The sequence below is a fragment of the Seriola dumerili genome, unplaced genomic scaffold, assembly GCF_002260705.1.
Source record: "Seriola dumerili isolate Sdu_G_001 unplaced genomic scaffold, Sdu_1.0 BDQW01000187.1, whole genome shotgun sequence".
In the NCBI taxonomy this organism is placed as follows: Eukaryota; Metazoa; Chordata; class Actinopteri; order Carangiformes; family Carangidae; genus Seriola; species Seriola dumerili.
Genome location: NW_019174442.1, coordinates 2,133,473 through 2,145,374, shown reverse-complemented (window position 1 = coordinate 2,145,374; position 11,902 = coordinate 2,133,473). Strand labels below are relative to the sequence as shown.

Below are 11,902 nucleotides of genomic sequence, written 5' to 3'. Positions count from 1 at the left end.
ACAGAGCGCCTTCAGCTACAGGGAGCTGCAGGACACATGAACCTGTAGCTGTAAGTGCTCCACTGCAAAGTTAATATCAGTTGTATTTGATCTGCAGTGATCAGACCCAGAATCTTATCTTTATTTAAGTAAAGCAATTAATTTGCCAAATGGGTTATACGCATTCACTTAGTGCCATTTTATATTATTCATATATAATATTTATTGCAGTCACCTCAGCTGCCCTGTTCTGTTCAATTTAGACTATTCTGATAGGCCTACACTTGCTTTGTTTTGTTTTTTTTGGGGGGGGGGGGCAAGCATGTGAAACTGGTCTGGAAACAATGCAAATCTTAATTGACTATTGTGAACACATGAAGGAGCAAATAGATTGATCTGCTGGATAATTTCTGCAGTGTGACCAACCTGACCGGAGGAGTGACTGTTAGCCTTCACCCTCAGTTTAGTGTGTCTGTTGTCAGGGGTTTTGTTCAGTGTGTGACGGGCAGGTTCCCACCCGTCCAGCCCATCGCATCTCTCCCCATCCAAACTCTGGGGGGGAAAAAAAGGATTTAAGAACAAATTATGTGGAATTATTTTTCAAAATATTGTTTGAGATCATCATGGTTTAGTACCCAAAGACACCACAAGATGGAGGCACAAAAGAAGCGACTCATCACTGCATCACAGGAAAGACTGCATAAAGACTTCAAGGATTTTTTAGCAAATAATTTCTTTAGGAGACGGTGAATTGGTACAAAATGTATCTCAAACCAGTAGAAACAGATTTTACCATCACGATGGATCTTGGTATCTGCGTCTGAGACCCTTCATATGACTGTTATGGTTCATCTGTCAAGAAAGTAAATGAATGAATGAGGGTTGAGTTTCCTTTTCCCTCCCAGCTGTTTCTGCAGATAATTTAAATGCAGCTGTTCGGTACCTGTGAGGGGAAAGTTCTGCTTCCTCTGTGAGCTCAAGTTTATTTTTACAGCACGACTTCACACCACAGCAGCTAAATGTTTCCTCCCCAAACCAAGTACATGATTTAAGAGGGGAGGAAACCTATATGTTTTTAAATCTAGGGTTTTTAGCTCTTTATTCATTTAGGGTTTTGCTTGTTTCATTATATGTGACAGGAGCTTTAAATAAAATGTATTTTTCTAAACAATATTCTCGATGGATTTTCTTTAGCAGGAAAACTGAAAGGTTATGCTGAATCAAACAAAGGAAGGATGTGTCTTGTTATGTGCTCCCTCCTGCTGTAACTCTTCCCGACAAATAAATGTGCTTTACCTGTTTAAGTCTATGATACAACTTCTGGCAGGTTTGGCAGTAAAACGTGATGCCTTGTCTTACTTCAAAGCCCTTTGTATATAAAAAAAAAATAACAACATGAGATGTGAAATGTTCAATAAAATCTTTAGGGAGTAAAATAAAACGTTCCTAAATGGACTGAACTGATTCAGTGTCTATTTAAAGATGCTCAGTGGGTTTGTTCAACTTGTAATGTCTGTAAATGTCCGCAGAGGGGCAGAAGAGAATACTGTATAACAACCATGATAACAACCTGGAGAGAGGGAGGGGGGGTTTGCATGCACAGGAATGGACGGATAGAGGAAGAGAGACAGAGAGGGAAGGGGGGGGGGGCATTTACGCTAAATTTATTGAAAGGGAAACAATGAGAATCTCTACTTCATTCACTGAAAAGCGATGGAGGTTCCGGGCTCTCAACTGGCCGGAAAGTGGTCAACTCCAAGCTATTTTTAGCTCGCTGTGGCCACAGTGTAGTTTAATCATTCAAAAGTATTGAGTGCGGACACTTTGGTCAATTAGGCCAGAGCCTCGTGTGTCACATTCAAACTGAATAAGCGACACACGAGTAGCAGCGTAATCTGAGCAGTTATCCAATCAAAACGATTTCCCCTGGCTTGTCGTGCCAGTGTGAAATAAATAAAACCTAAAAGAGTCCAAAGAGCGGCGTTGCCTAATTGGGTGAAGGGCTGAGGAAAATCTGTCTGATTAGCCTTCTCCAACAGACGGGGATTAAGCTTTTAGTCTGTAATTATTATAAAGCATACGTCAGCAGATATCCACCCATTTCAGACAGACAGCGGAGCGGAGGGATGTCCTGCTAGGTGACTGTGCGCCCTGTGAGACCCGGCGAGACGTGGAGACCCCGGAATAAGGAGCGGGACTGGAGCAGGAACAGGAATATCCTCCTGAGTCAGTGCCACGACGCTGACACACCACACTCCCCGGCACGGCTGCCTCTGCTCCGATAATAAGCATCCTATGCTCTTCTGCTCAAGATGGCGGTGCAGGCAGCGGAAAAGGACGGAATAGTGAGTATTTTGGAGCTGCAGGGGAACCGGGGCCGGGGTTAGATGTATTGGTATTTATGTTCTGTGCATATCGGCCTGTGGGTTTGATTTGTCTGCGCACCGTTATGTCGATTATCCGGCGCTAATTGTAAGTGCGGAGCGCCGTGCGCAGCGCATTGGCAGAGCAAGGCGACTCCTCTTTCATCTGTGGCCGGGGAGGAAATAGGAAATCCAATAGGTCTGTGTTGAGATGTGTCGGCGGTGTGTGTTTCACCTAGGCCGTGCAGCCGCTGCTCTCAATGTGCGCATTTACATCCAGCGCAATATGCGACCAATTCGGAGTTTATGAGGCCAATTAATAATCTCACCTCGCTCGCGACAGGAGCCCTGATAACAACATGACAGGTCCGCTGCCACCTTGTCATTGTTGGAAGCCGCATGCGAGGCCACACTGTGCATTTATTAAATAACAGGTCTGCAGCCTCATGTTTAAGCTCAGCCAGGCCAGTTTATATCCCACCTGACAGGGCGATAAATGACGGTTTGCATCCTGTGTGTTTTTTATCACTGGTGTTGAAGAATGTGGAGGATGACCATCTGAACGACTCGCTGGGAAACCCCGGCCTCATCTCACCTGACAAGGAGGATTTATCACGTCTCCTGGTATGAAAGAGTCTTAATGATTGGGAACCTTGTTCGATGCTCGCTCCAGGTTGTGCGTAATGAATAAAATGTGCTTTGCATAGACGGTGCCATTCAGCGGGCGCATCCGGGGCGGCATGCGGCCAGGGAAGAAGATCATAGTGATGGGCATTGTCGACCTGGAGCCAGACAGGTAAGATAACAGTTAGCAGTGCATGCACACACATCTTATCTGGAGCATAGCTGGCCATATTTAAAACGTCATGTTTTGTGACATCCGCACGCACAGTGGGTGGTGTTAGAGATAGGCTTTTTGTTCTGAGGCCGGTCAGACTCGCACAGCCACTCCAGGACACACAGAGAGAATGGTGGCTTCTTAAGTATGCAGAGACAGGGCGTTCCCTCACCAGCAGGGAGAAAAAGGGGGTAAAGAAGAAAAAAGGAGGCCCAGTGAAGCAGGCTTGTTTGGGTGTGTCCATACCCTACATGGAAAGTTGTGTCAGACTTGGAAGAAACCTCCCCATGACCTCATCATGTTCAGTGGCTGCTGCTGGCACAGTAATCATGCCAAAGTTCATGTGAATGTCCCGACTGACAGAGCTGCTCCGAGGCTCACACTGTTTTTCTCTCGTTGCATCTCAGTGCTGAGGAAGTCTGTCACTGTGATCATGTCTGTACACTGACACGGAGATGCTTGTGTGTAAACGGCACAGCTGTAGTGGAGGGGGGTAAAGCAAAACAAGCAGCAGGGATTATTTATAATTAACAGGCAGTTGGTTTGCTCTTACACAGCAGCAGCAGAATTATGCATCTTATTTATCCCAGATTAGCTACTGGACTCATATCCTACATCTGACGTGCTGCATGTCTCTGACTCCTCAATCCTCTGGTCCCCCCCTCCTCCTCCTCCTCATCCTTCTCCTCCTCCTCCTCCTCCAGCTTCAACGTGAGCCTGACCTGTGGCCGTGACTCAGAGAAGGAAGAGCCGCCACAAGATGTGGCCCTAAAACTCACCGCCCGCTTCGGTGACCGCCAGTTTCTGCGCAGCGCCCGCGTTTCTGGGAAATGGACGGAGGAGGAAGCTTCCACCGCCTACTTCCCCTTCATCCCTGATCAGCCTTTTAGGGTAAAGGCTCACCTTTTTTCTTTTTGCATTGATCACTAACCTGCATGTCAGATGGGGACTTCCTGTTCAGGTTCAGGGTGAGAGATGTTATTGGCTCTTGGTCAACACACATGCTGTTGTGGAGATTGCGGGATGCTCTCTCTTACATGGGCGTCCTTCTCCTTTGACCTGAGGAATCTGAGAACAGAAATCATGTTCTTCATTATTATGCTCCCAGTTTAGGTATTAATATGAAAAGTACATTATTTTATATTTCCTATAGGTTATGAAAACATTATACTCCTTAATTCCATTGCTGAGGTTTTGGGGATGAGGTGAATCACCTGAACCTGGAAAGAGCTCTTCAAAATTGAATGGACATTATGGGTAATAATAATAATAAGTGGTTGTTTAAAAGATGTTTCTCCTGGAGCCAGCACATCTCCAGATCTATATAATTCTAGTACTTAAAAGTAAAATGTCATCATCAGCCAAAGGACTGATGTCCAAAATAAAGTCGGACTCAGGATGATTAACTCTGAACTGAGCAGTTACACCTAAAGTTTGTTTGTTCTGGTCCGATTCAGTTGAGAGTTTGTAAACTTGTAGGTCTGGTTTGCTTTCACACAGAGAAAAAAATTCAAGTGAACCACAAATGCATCTTAACGAACCAGATGAGAACGTTCACTTTGCTTATTGGTCAGATTGTCTGGCGGGAGCAGGAAAGTAAACACAGGAAGAAGGTTACGGGAACCGTCGAGCTCAGACTTGTTCAGAACTCTGTCGCAACAAAAAAACGAACCGCTCCAGAGTTCGTTTGGGACCGGACCGAGACCACCTCCTCGAAAGGGTCTCGATTGTTTTGGTCAGTGCGATTACTGTTTTCACACCTGCCCAAATGAATCGTACCAAGGGGGGAAAATGAACAGGGGTGAAAGCACCCCAAGTTTAAATGGGAAATCTGCCCTCAGATACTTGAGGGTGGGGTATGTGTGAAAAGAACTAGTTTATAAGCTGTTTTTTCATGACTGTTTTAAGTATACACACAATCAGGATGACATTTAGTTTCTCTCGGACCAGTGGTGCAACATCTAACACTGACACGGAACAAACAAGGCAGTCAGTGTACAGTGAGGTGCAAAGGGACGACATGGTGCCAAGACGAGACAAAGAGTCAGTGCCAGTGAGACGTGATGACCATTTAAATTAGGATGACGTTGGGAATCTTTCCTCGAAAACATTCATAATGTTTACACAGATGGTTGTGTGGAGAATTAAAATAAAAGAGAGAGCTTGATACCCTGCTTTTTCTTTCCCCCCTCCTGACACCAGGCCAGGCGCTACTCCACAATACAACACACACTTTTAAAGCTGTGTGTGAGCCGGTGTCTGCCTGGAATACAGTAGATGCTCTATGGTGTGTGTAAGAAGATGAGTAGCAGTAATTGCTGCTGAACCATGGAGTCGAGCAGCTGATCCAACAGCAAGTTCATTATGTTGTTTTTGTGAAATTCATTTTTCCGTGTAGTTTGGTGAGGTCACAGAAAGGATACGTTAAAATAAAGATGTCAAAGCGCTAATACAGAAAATGCAAAACATGCAAACATCTAGTATCTGTTTAATATCTTTTTTGATTTTACGCTGTTACAATTTTTCATTGAGATGTTTTAGTAAAAACAATTAATCGATTATCAATAAATTAAGCGACAATGAAAAAAGTCGTGAGTTGCACCAGTAGCAGGAATGCAACAGTGAATGCGCTAAAACATGCAAAAGGTCGCAGTGCTTTTGCTTTACTAGTCGCTTTCTTTGTAACATCATCGAAGTGCGAGAGAGAGACGGTCACACGTTACAACAGTAATGTGGTGAATATGTGCTATAGACGCAAGAGACAAACAGGAAATGCTCTTCCGTGATAAATCGTAGCTATCTAGCATAAATACAGCCTGTATCCTGTGGGGGGGGGGGCGCACAACATCAGCTGTTTGTGTGCTGGATGAGGCAGGGGTGGGGGTTGGGAGTTGACCACATATGCTTGATGAGTAATTGTCAGAAGACCTGAGGACTCGTTCGCTCATAACGTCAAATTCCGCTCTAATAATTCTGAATGTGGACACAAATAACACATATGGTGTTCGACTAAAGATATAGGATGAGGCGTTTCCGTCCAACGTCAAAGAGAAAATCGTTTAACAAGAGAAATCTCTTCTTAAACTGACACATGAAAACTTAGAATTACTACTAAATGAAAGAAGGTTCAGGCCTTAATCTTTTACATAATACACTGAAACTACTGAACACGCAGCATCTACCATATTAAACTCTGGAGGTGATCCCTGCGTCCGGTTATGTAACGCCAGCTCTCTGATAAAGTGTCATTGTTTGTGGTCAGAGTGTGACCGAGCAGGTCAGCACAGTCATGACTCTGTCAAAAGCTGGAGGCTGGAGATTAGGGCTGTGCTGCGGATTGTTTCCAACAAACTGCCTCATGAATTTGGAGGCATGTGGACAGACACATGATGTGCTGTGGTTTTCGTGGCAGGACGGCTCCTTTCTGTTACTCTCTTCATTGAAAGAAGCCGTGTGATCACACCTACGAATTTGTCTTTCTTTGGTTCAAACCCTACGGAGAGATGTTTACACGGTTGAATCTCTGTATTTGGTTTGTTCAGGCTCACGGCGTACAGACACAAGCAAAAGTGACATCGACGCACTTATAGTTTCATCACTGGAAAGCGTTTTGGTGGCTTGCTATATGTTAAAACGCTGATATCGAGCAGCGGTACATACAATAGACAGACAAAGTTAGAGACTAGCTGGTGAAAACAGTGGAGGATTTAGCACCTAAAGTTTTTTTTCTCAGTTGGTGCAGAACAAAACGGAGCTAAAAAGAGACGGATTATTGGATTTGCATTCCTCAGGCGACCAGAAGTACAACCCCAACTGAATGATAATGTTGCTTCATGTCTGCTGGATGTGTCAATAAAACTGTTTGCTAATATTACATATAATGACATACAAGATAATACGTCAGTATTGTGTTTACAGCTGGTTGTTCTGGTCAAAAAAGTGGCGTAAAGCAGGTTTAATATTCCCTCTAATTATTTTAGGTGACGTTGACATGTTTGTTTTGTATTTTTCTTTAAACGATACAAACTAAAGTAACGAATCCAGGATGGAAAGTCCTTTCATTACAACAGTTGAGTAGGTTTTTAAAGAATTCTCTAAAATCAGAAGTGCATATTCATATAAATTGGTTATGGGCGGGTGTGACTATATGCAACTGGTCTTCAAACAAGCTGCTTGAGTAGGAGAAGTAATCCTGCGTCTGTGTGAGTTAAGTCAAATAATAGGTCTTCAACTGGAGCAGTTTACTCTCTCCACCCCCTGTGCAACCGCTGCAGAGTCTCAATCAGCTGCTTGTTGTGAGACCGTTAACTCACCATAAATGTAACAGCAGAGTAGGTTTGCATCCCAAATTCATCACCGTCTCAAAATTGCAAATGTAAAAGACGCACAGCTCACAAGAGTTCACTAAATATTTTTTAGGATTTTTAGTATTTCTTCATACAAAGCAGAGACATGTGACAGAGGAAAATAAGACCTAAGGTAAAAAGCTTGTTAAAGGAGTAGTTGTGGGAATTTTGGGGAATATGATTTTTTTGTTTTTCCTGCTGAGATTTTAGATGATAAGATACAATATGGAGCTGTAGCCAGTTAGCTTAGCTTAGCATAAAGACTGTAAACCTATTTTTACTCTTTTGTTTTTGTATGGTTTAAACATTTGAAATAGAAATTACCAATTAGTGGGCTTTAGAGGTGACTTTATTTATTATATTTACCTTTGGACAGAGCCAGGCTAGCTGTTTCCCCGTTTCCAGTCGTTATGCTAAGCTAACTGCTGGCTGTAGCTTCCTATTAACATACAGGCATGAGAAAGCAAGTTTAGTTCTCCTTTAAGCACTTCACTGGCACTTATCTTTATTGCCCCTTTGTTGCAGTTTGATGAAACGATATCAGTGTCACTGCTTCTGTATTAATAGTCTGATTGTAAGTTGTAAATGTACCTTGCTTGACCTGAACTTGCATTATTGATGATTTGTGTTATCTAATCTTCTCTCTCTGGCGTCTCTCCCCTCTTCCCTCCCTGCAGATTGAGATCCACTGCGAGCACCAGAGGTTCCGGATATTCGTGGACGGACACCAGCTCTTTGACTTTTATCACAAAGTAAAATCTTTGCCCTCTATCGACACAGTACGGATACAAGGAGATCTACAGATCACCAAGCTCGGTTAGCTTCCCTGCTCTTCCTGCTCTGCAGTGTGAACCAAGAACTTGATCACAGATGACCCCACACACACACACACACACACACACACACACACACGCACACACACACACGCACACACACGCACACGTATGCGCCTGTTATGTCATCGTCCATAAACCATCATGCAACCCTGCAGCAACATAGCAACTGGAAAAAGTCTCCGGCTGTGACAAGTTAGAGATCTTCTGCTTAATTATATTTCCTTCTTTCCATTTAACGAGGATCTGATGTGATGAGGCTTTGTGGGTGAATGTGTTTGCTCCATTTTCAGGTATTTTTTCCTTGTAGCTCCAGTTTTGGCAGATCAGGGATCTCAAGGCTTATTAATAGTGCATTCATTTTTTATGCTGAATCCTTTAGGGATGCAGAGGTAGAGGCAGGTGTGGAACAATTTTCAAGGATGGAAAACAAGCTGAGATGTTATAGAAACCAGTTACTCAGGAAAATGTATCTGGAACTTAGCAGCTACGACGAAAGCAAACGCAAATGCTGACTGATTAAATGTTTGAACTTAAATTGAGGGAAGTTCTGCAACTCGAGGGTGTAAAAAAAATTTGTTGATAAACTGGAAAACGCATGTTGATCAAGCTTAAAAATAGACACTAATTTAATTTTCACTCAATATGCTGTAAATCCCTGCAGTATTGAACCTGAGCAATGTTTAGATATTCAGTCTGAGCCTTGACTAATTCCCACATGATTATTTTTTATATTATTTTTTATTTTTTAAATCAGATAAAACTGGTTTAGAGCTAAATGTTGCAGGTTGTTTGACGCTTTCAGATTTGATTTCACTCCACCCGGCTGGATGTGCATTTATTGTTGCAGTTATCTATTAAAACTGATCACAGTCCAAAATTACACCCTCCCTCTGTGTTGGTGTATCTCCAACTCCGTAGGCGCTCCCCTGTGCCCTCCCTCGGGTTTATTCCAGTTGTCATGGTAACGCGCTGCAGTCTCACCGACCTAAATACCCAATAATGAGGATTATATCATGACAACATGTAGCAGAAAGCGTCCCGTTGCTGTAGACCGCGTGTGTTGGTAGTTTGCACTCACTTTAGCGATCACTGCAGCCGTTCTCCTGTAGATTAAAGAAAGTCCTGTTTGGCGAACAGGAAGGAGAGTTACGCCTGGTTTGCTCTGGTGGGGGCGAGGAGAGTGGAGAAAACTGAACTCTGCTCTCTGCTGTTGAACTCACAGAACACACTGTTTTCACCCAAACCTCATCTGAACTTTACACTAATACAATATGCAACTTGTTCTCATAAAAGTAGACTCACTTCACGAACACGTTTAGAAGAGACTGTGCTGTCAGGTGAGCGCAAACAAAAATCCAAAACCCTTCAGTCACGTTCGACAGTCAGCTGGTTGTTTGGAAGCAGAATTGGATCCTGATGGTATGTTGAATGTATAGTATTCATGTTTCTATAGTAGCATAGAAGATATAGTGATGCACAAAGTTATTACTCAATGTCACAGTTTCTTGGTGGTCTGGCTGGTGCTGTTATAGTCTATTTTCAGTCTCACAATATGTGTTTTATGGCTTTTGTTTTGTTGTTTGTTTTTTTCCAAGTGTTTCCTGAATCATTCCATGTCAGTTTCTGGTCCACACTGAAGCAGATAGACGTTATAAAGCAGTTCCATCCTCGTTCAATGCAGCCAGCAGGTTTTTTTTTTTTACAACTCTTAACAAAAACTGTTGCGTCTGTTTTTCAAAGCAAAACTCATAAGCATTAAAAGTATAATGGCTTAAGGAGCTCTGTTTACACTACTTACAGTATAAGCATTCACTATGCTCTGTAAAGTTTAACACATTGACCTAGATAAAAAATTTAACTGCATATTTCTGGAGACAACTTTCTAATAAAGAGGAAACTTACAGCTTTATTAATGGGTAATAAATCATTCACTAAGGCTTTATAGATCAGTTAAGTGTTGCCAGGTTGTAAAAAAAAAAAAATCCCTTTTGTGTTTATTTTGTATTTGGTAATAATGCTGTTATTCATGTTGATAAACCATCAGTTTTGCAGTTATAGATGTTAATAAATAATAAAGAGTAATACGTTTCTGACCTTACAATGAGGCATAACGGCTGAAATTATAAACGTAATTTGTTAATAAATGGATTCTGTTCCAGATGCCCAGCAGCTGTTTTAAAAAGACAGATGCATGAGGATCAGCCAAAGGGAATTTTTTTCACAACCTGGCAACCCAAAAGTGATTCTTTCTAATGGCTTATAACTACAGGATCTATAAAACATTAGTAAATTATTTATTAACCATTAGGAAAAAAAATGCTGACATGTTAGAAAGTGGTGCTGATTTAAAAAGTATTTGTAGCTGCAAGGAACCATCATTGAGATTTTGATCTTTTTACACTTAAGTATTCAGTGATGATCTTAACGCACTAATGAAGGTTTTCCCCCGTCATTACCTTTTGCTGCTGTGAATTTGGAGTAAGCCATGACATCTGTGCGGAACAGCTGCACTGACTTCGTTGCGTTGATGCGTACCTTCGCTCACGTTAATGAAGCTTCTTTTAGATTTCCGGGCAAAACTTTGAGGAAACACCTCATTACCGTCTCTGCACAGAGAGAGAGAGGACGTTTTTTTTTTTTTTACACACGAGTACTTAGTAGTTCCTTTCACGTAGCAATAAGGTCGCTGACTGCTCTAGAGCACAACTTGTTTTCTCCTGGTTGGTCAGACACGGTCTTCCTGAGCTCCTCGTTTTCGCTTGGCAGCCGCTGGTTTATTTTGGACACAAACAGGAAACGAGTACAGTTTGGTATGAGAGGGCAGTGAGGAGTTCAGTGTGAAAGGATGCGAGCACTACGATGCATCATTACTCCAGTGTTACAACAGAACAAATGTGTACAAATAATGTGTAACTGTGTCGACAGGTTGTGTTTTTCGGATTCTGTTTTTTGTGTTCTATTAACTGGTGACCATTCCTTTGTAACGCTAATAATATTCACCATGTAAAGAATATGACCATAACTCAGCAGTGTGTGTCATGGATGTAGAAACGAGACGTGTGTTTTAAGTGCAGGTTCATGTTTTTGGCTGCACAGCTGTCACAGCTGGCAGCAGTTAACAGTATCAACAGCCGCGGTGCTGTTGCTAGGAATTATGGGGGAGGGAGACGAACAATTCAAGACTTCCTGAATTAAAGGGCTCGAATCAGGGAGAGCTTTTTGTTATGTGTGTGTGTGTGTGTGCAGGGAGATGAGGTGGGAGTGTGTTTTTCTCAACATAGCACAGTTTAACTCTGCATTCGCAAATTGTTTTTTGGGGGGCTGTTGCGTGTTTTCCAGATGTGTACGAGCACAGTGTGTTTTTCCCATGAGGTTTTCTGCACAGTTGGCTGTGCTGCAGGTACATGAGAAGCTGGCAGGGTACTTGAGTTTACTTGTTTGGTACTGTTGCACAAAGGTATTGGTGTCCATTTCAGGGACTCAAAACTGCCTATTATTCCAGTAAAAAAAAATTTCGGTACATATGTTTGGAAAACCTCA

The 11,902-nt window shown here is 42.5% G+C and overlaps 1 protein-coding gene across 3 annotated transcripts; it reads left to right on the top strand.

The window, feature by feature from the left end:
* Nucleotides 1-1,926: 1,926 nt before the first annotated feature.
* Nucleotides 1,927-9,072, top strand: lgalsl (galectin like). 3 transcript variants are annotated; one of them, XM_022752883.1, is made up of 5 exons: nucleotides 1,927-2,324; nucleotides 2,883-2,966; nucleotides 3,050-3,138; nucleotides 3,885-4,071; nucleotides 8,204-9,072. In XM_022752883.1, exons 1-5 carry the CDS (start codon nucleotides 2,292-2,294, stop codon nucleotides 8,345-8,347), a joined length of 537 nt encoding a protein of 178 aa, XP_022608604.1. In that variant the 5' UTR covers nucleotides 1,927-2,291; the 3' UTR covers nucleotides 8,348-9,072. The 3 variants fall into 3 exon arrangements, with proteins under 3 accessions (XP_022608604.1, XP_022608603.1, XP_022608605.1); XM_022752882.1 differs by having other exon boundaries at nucleotides 2,874-2,966; XM_022752884.1 differs by lacking the exon at nucleotides 2,883-2,966.
* The last annotated feature ends 2,830 nt before the right edge of the window (nucleotides 9,073-11,902 follow it).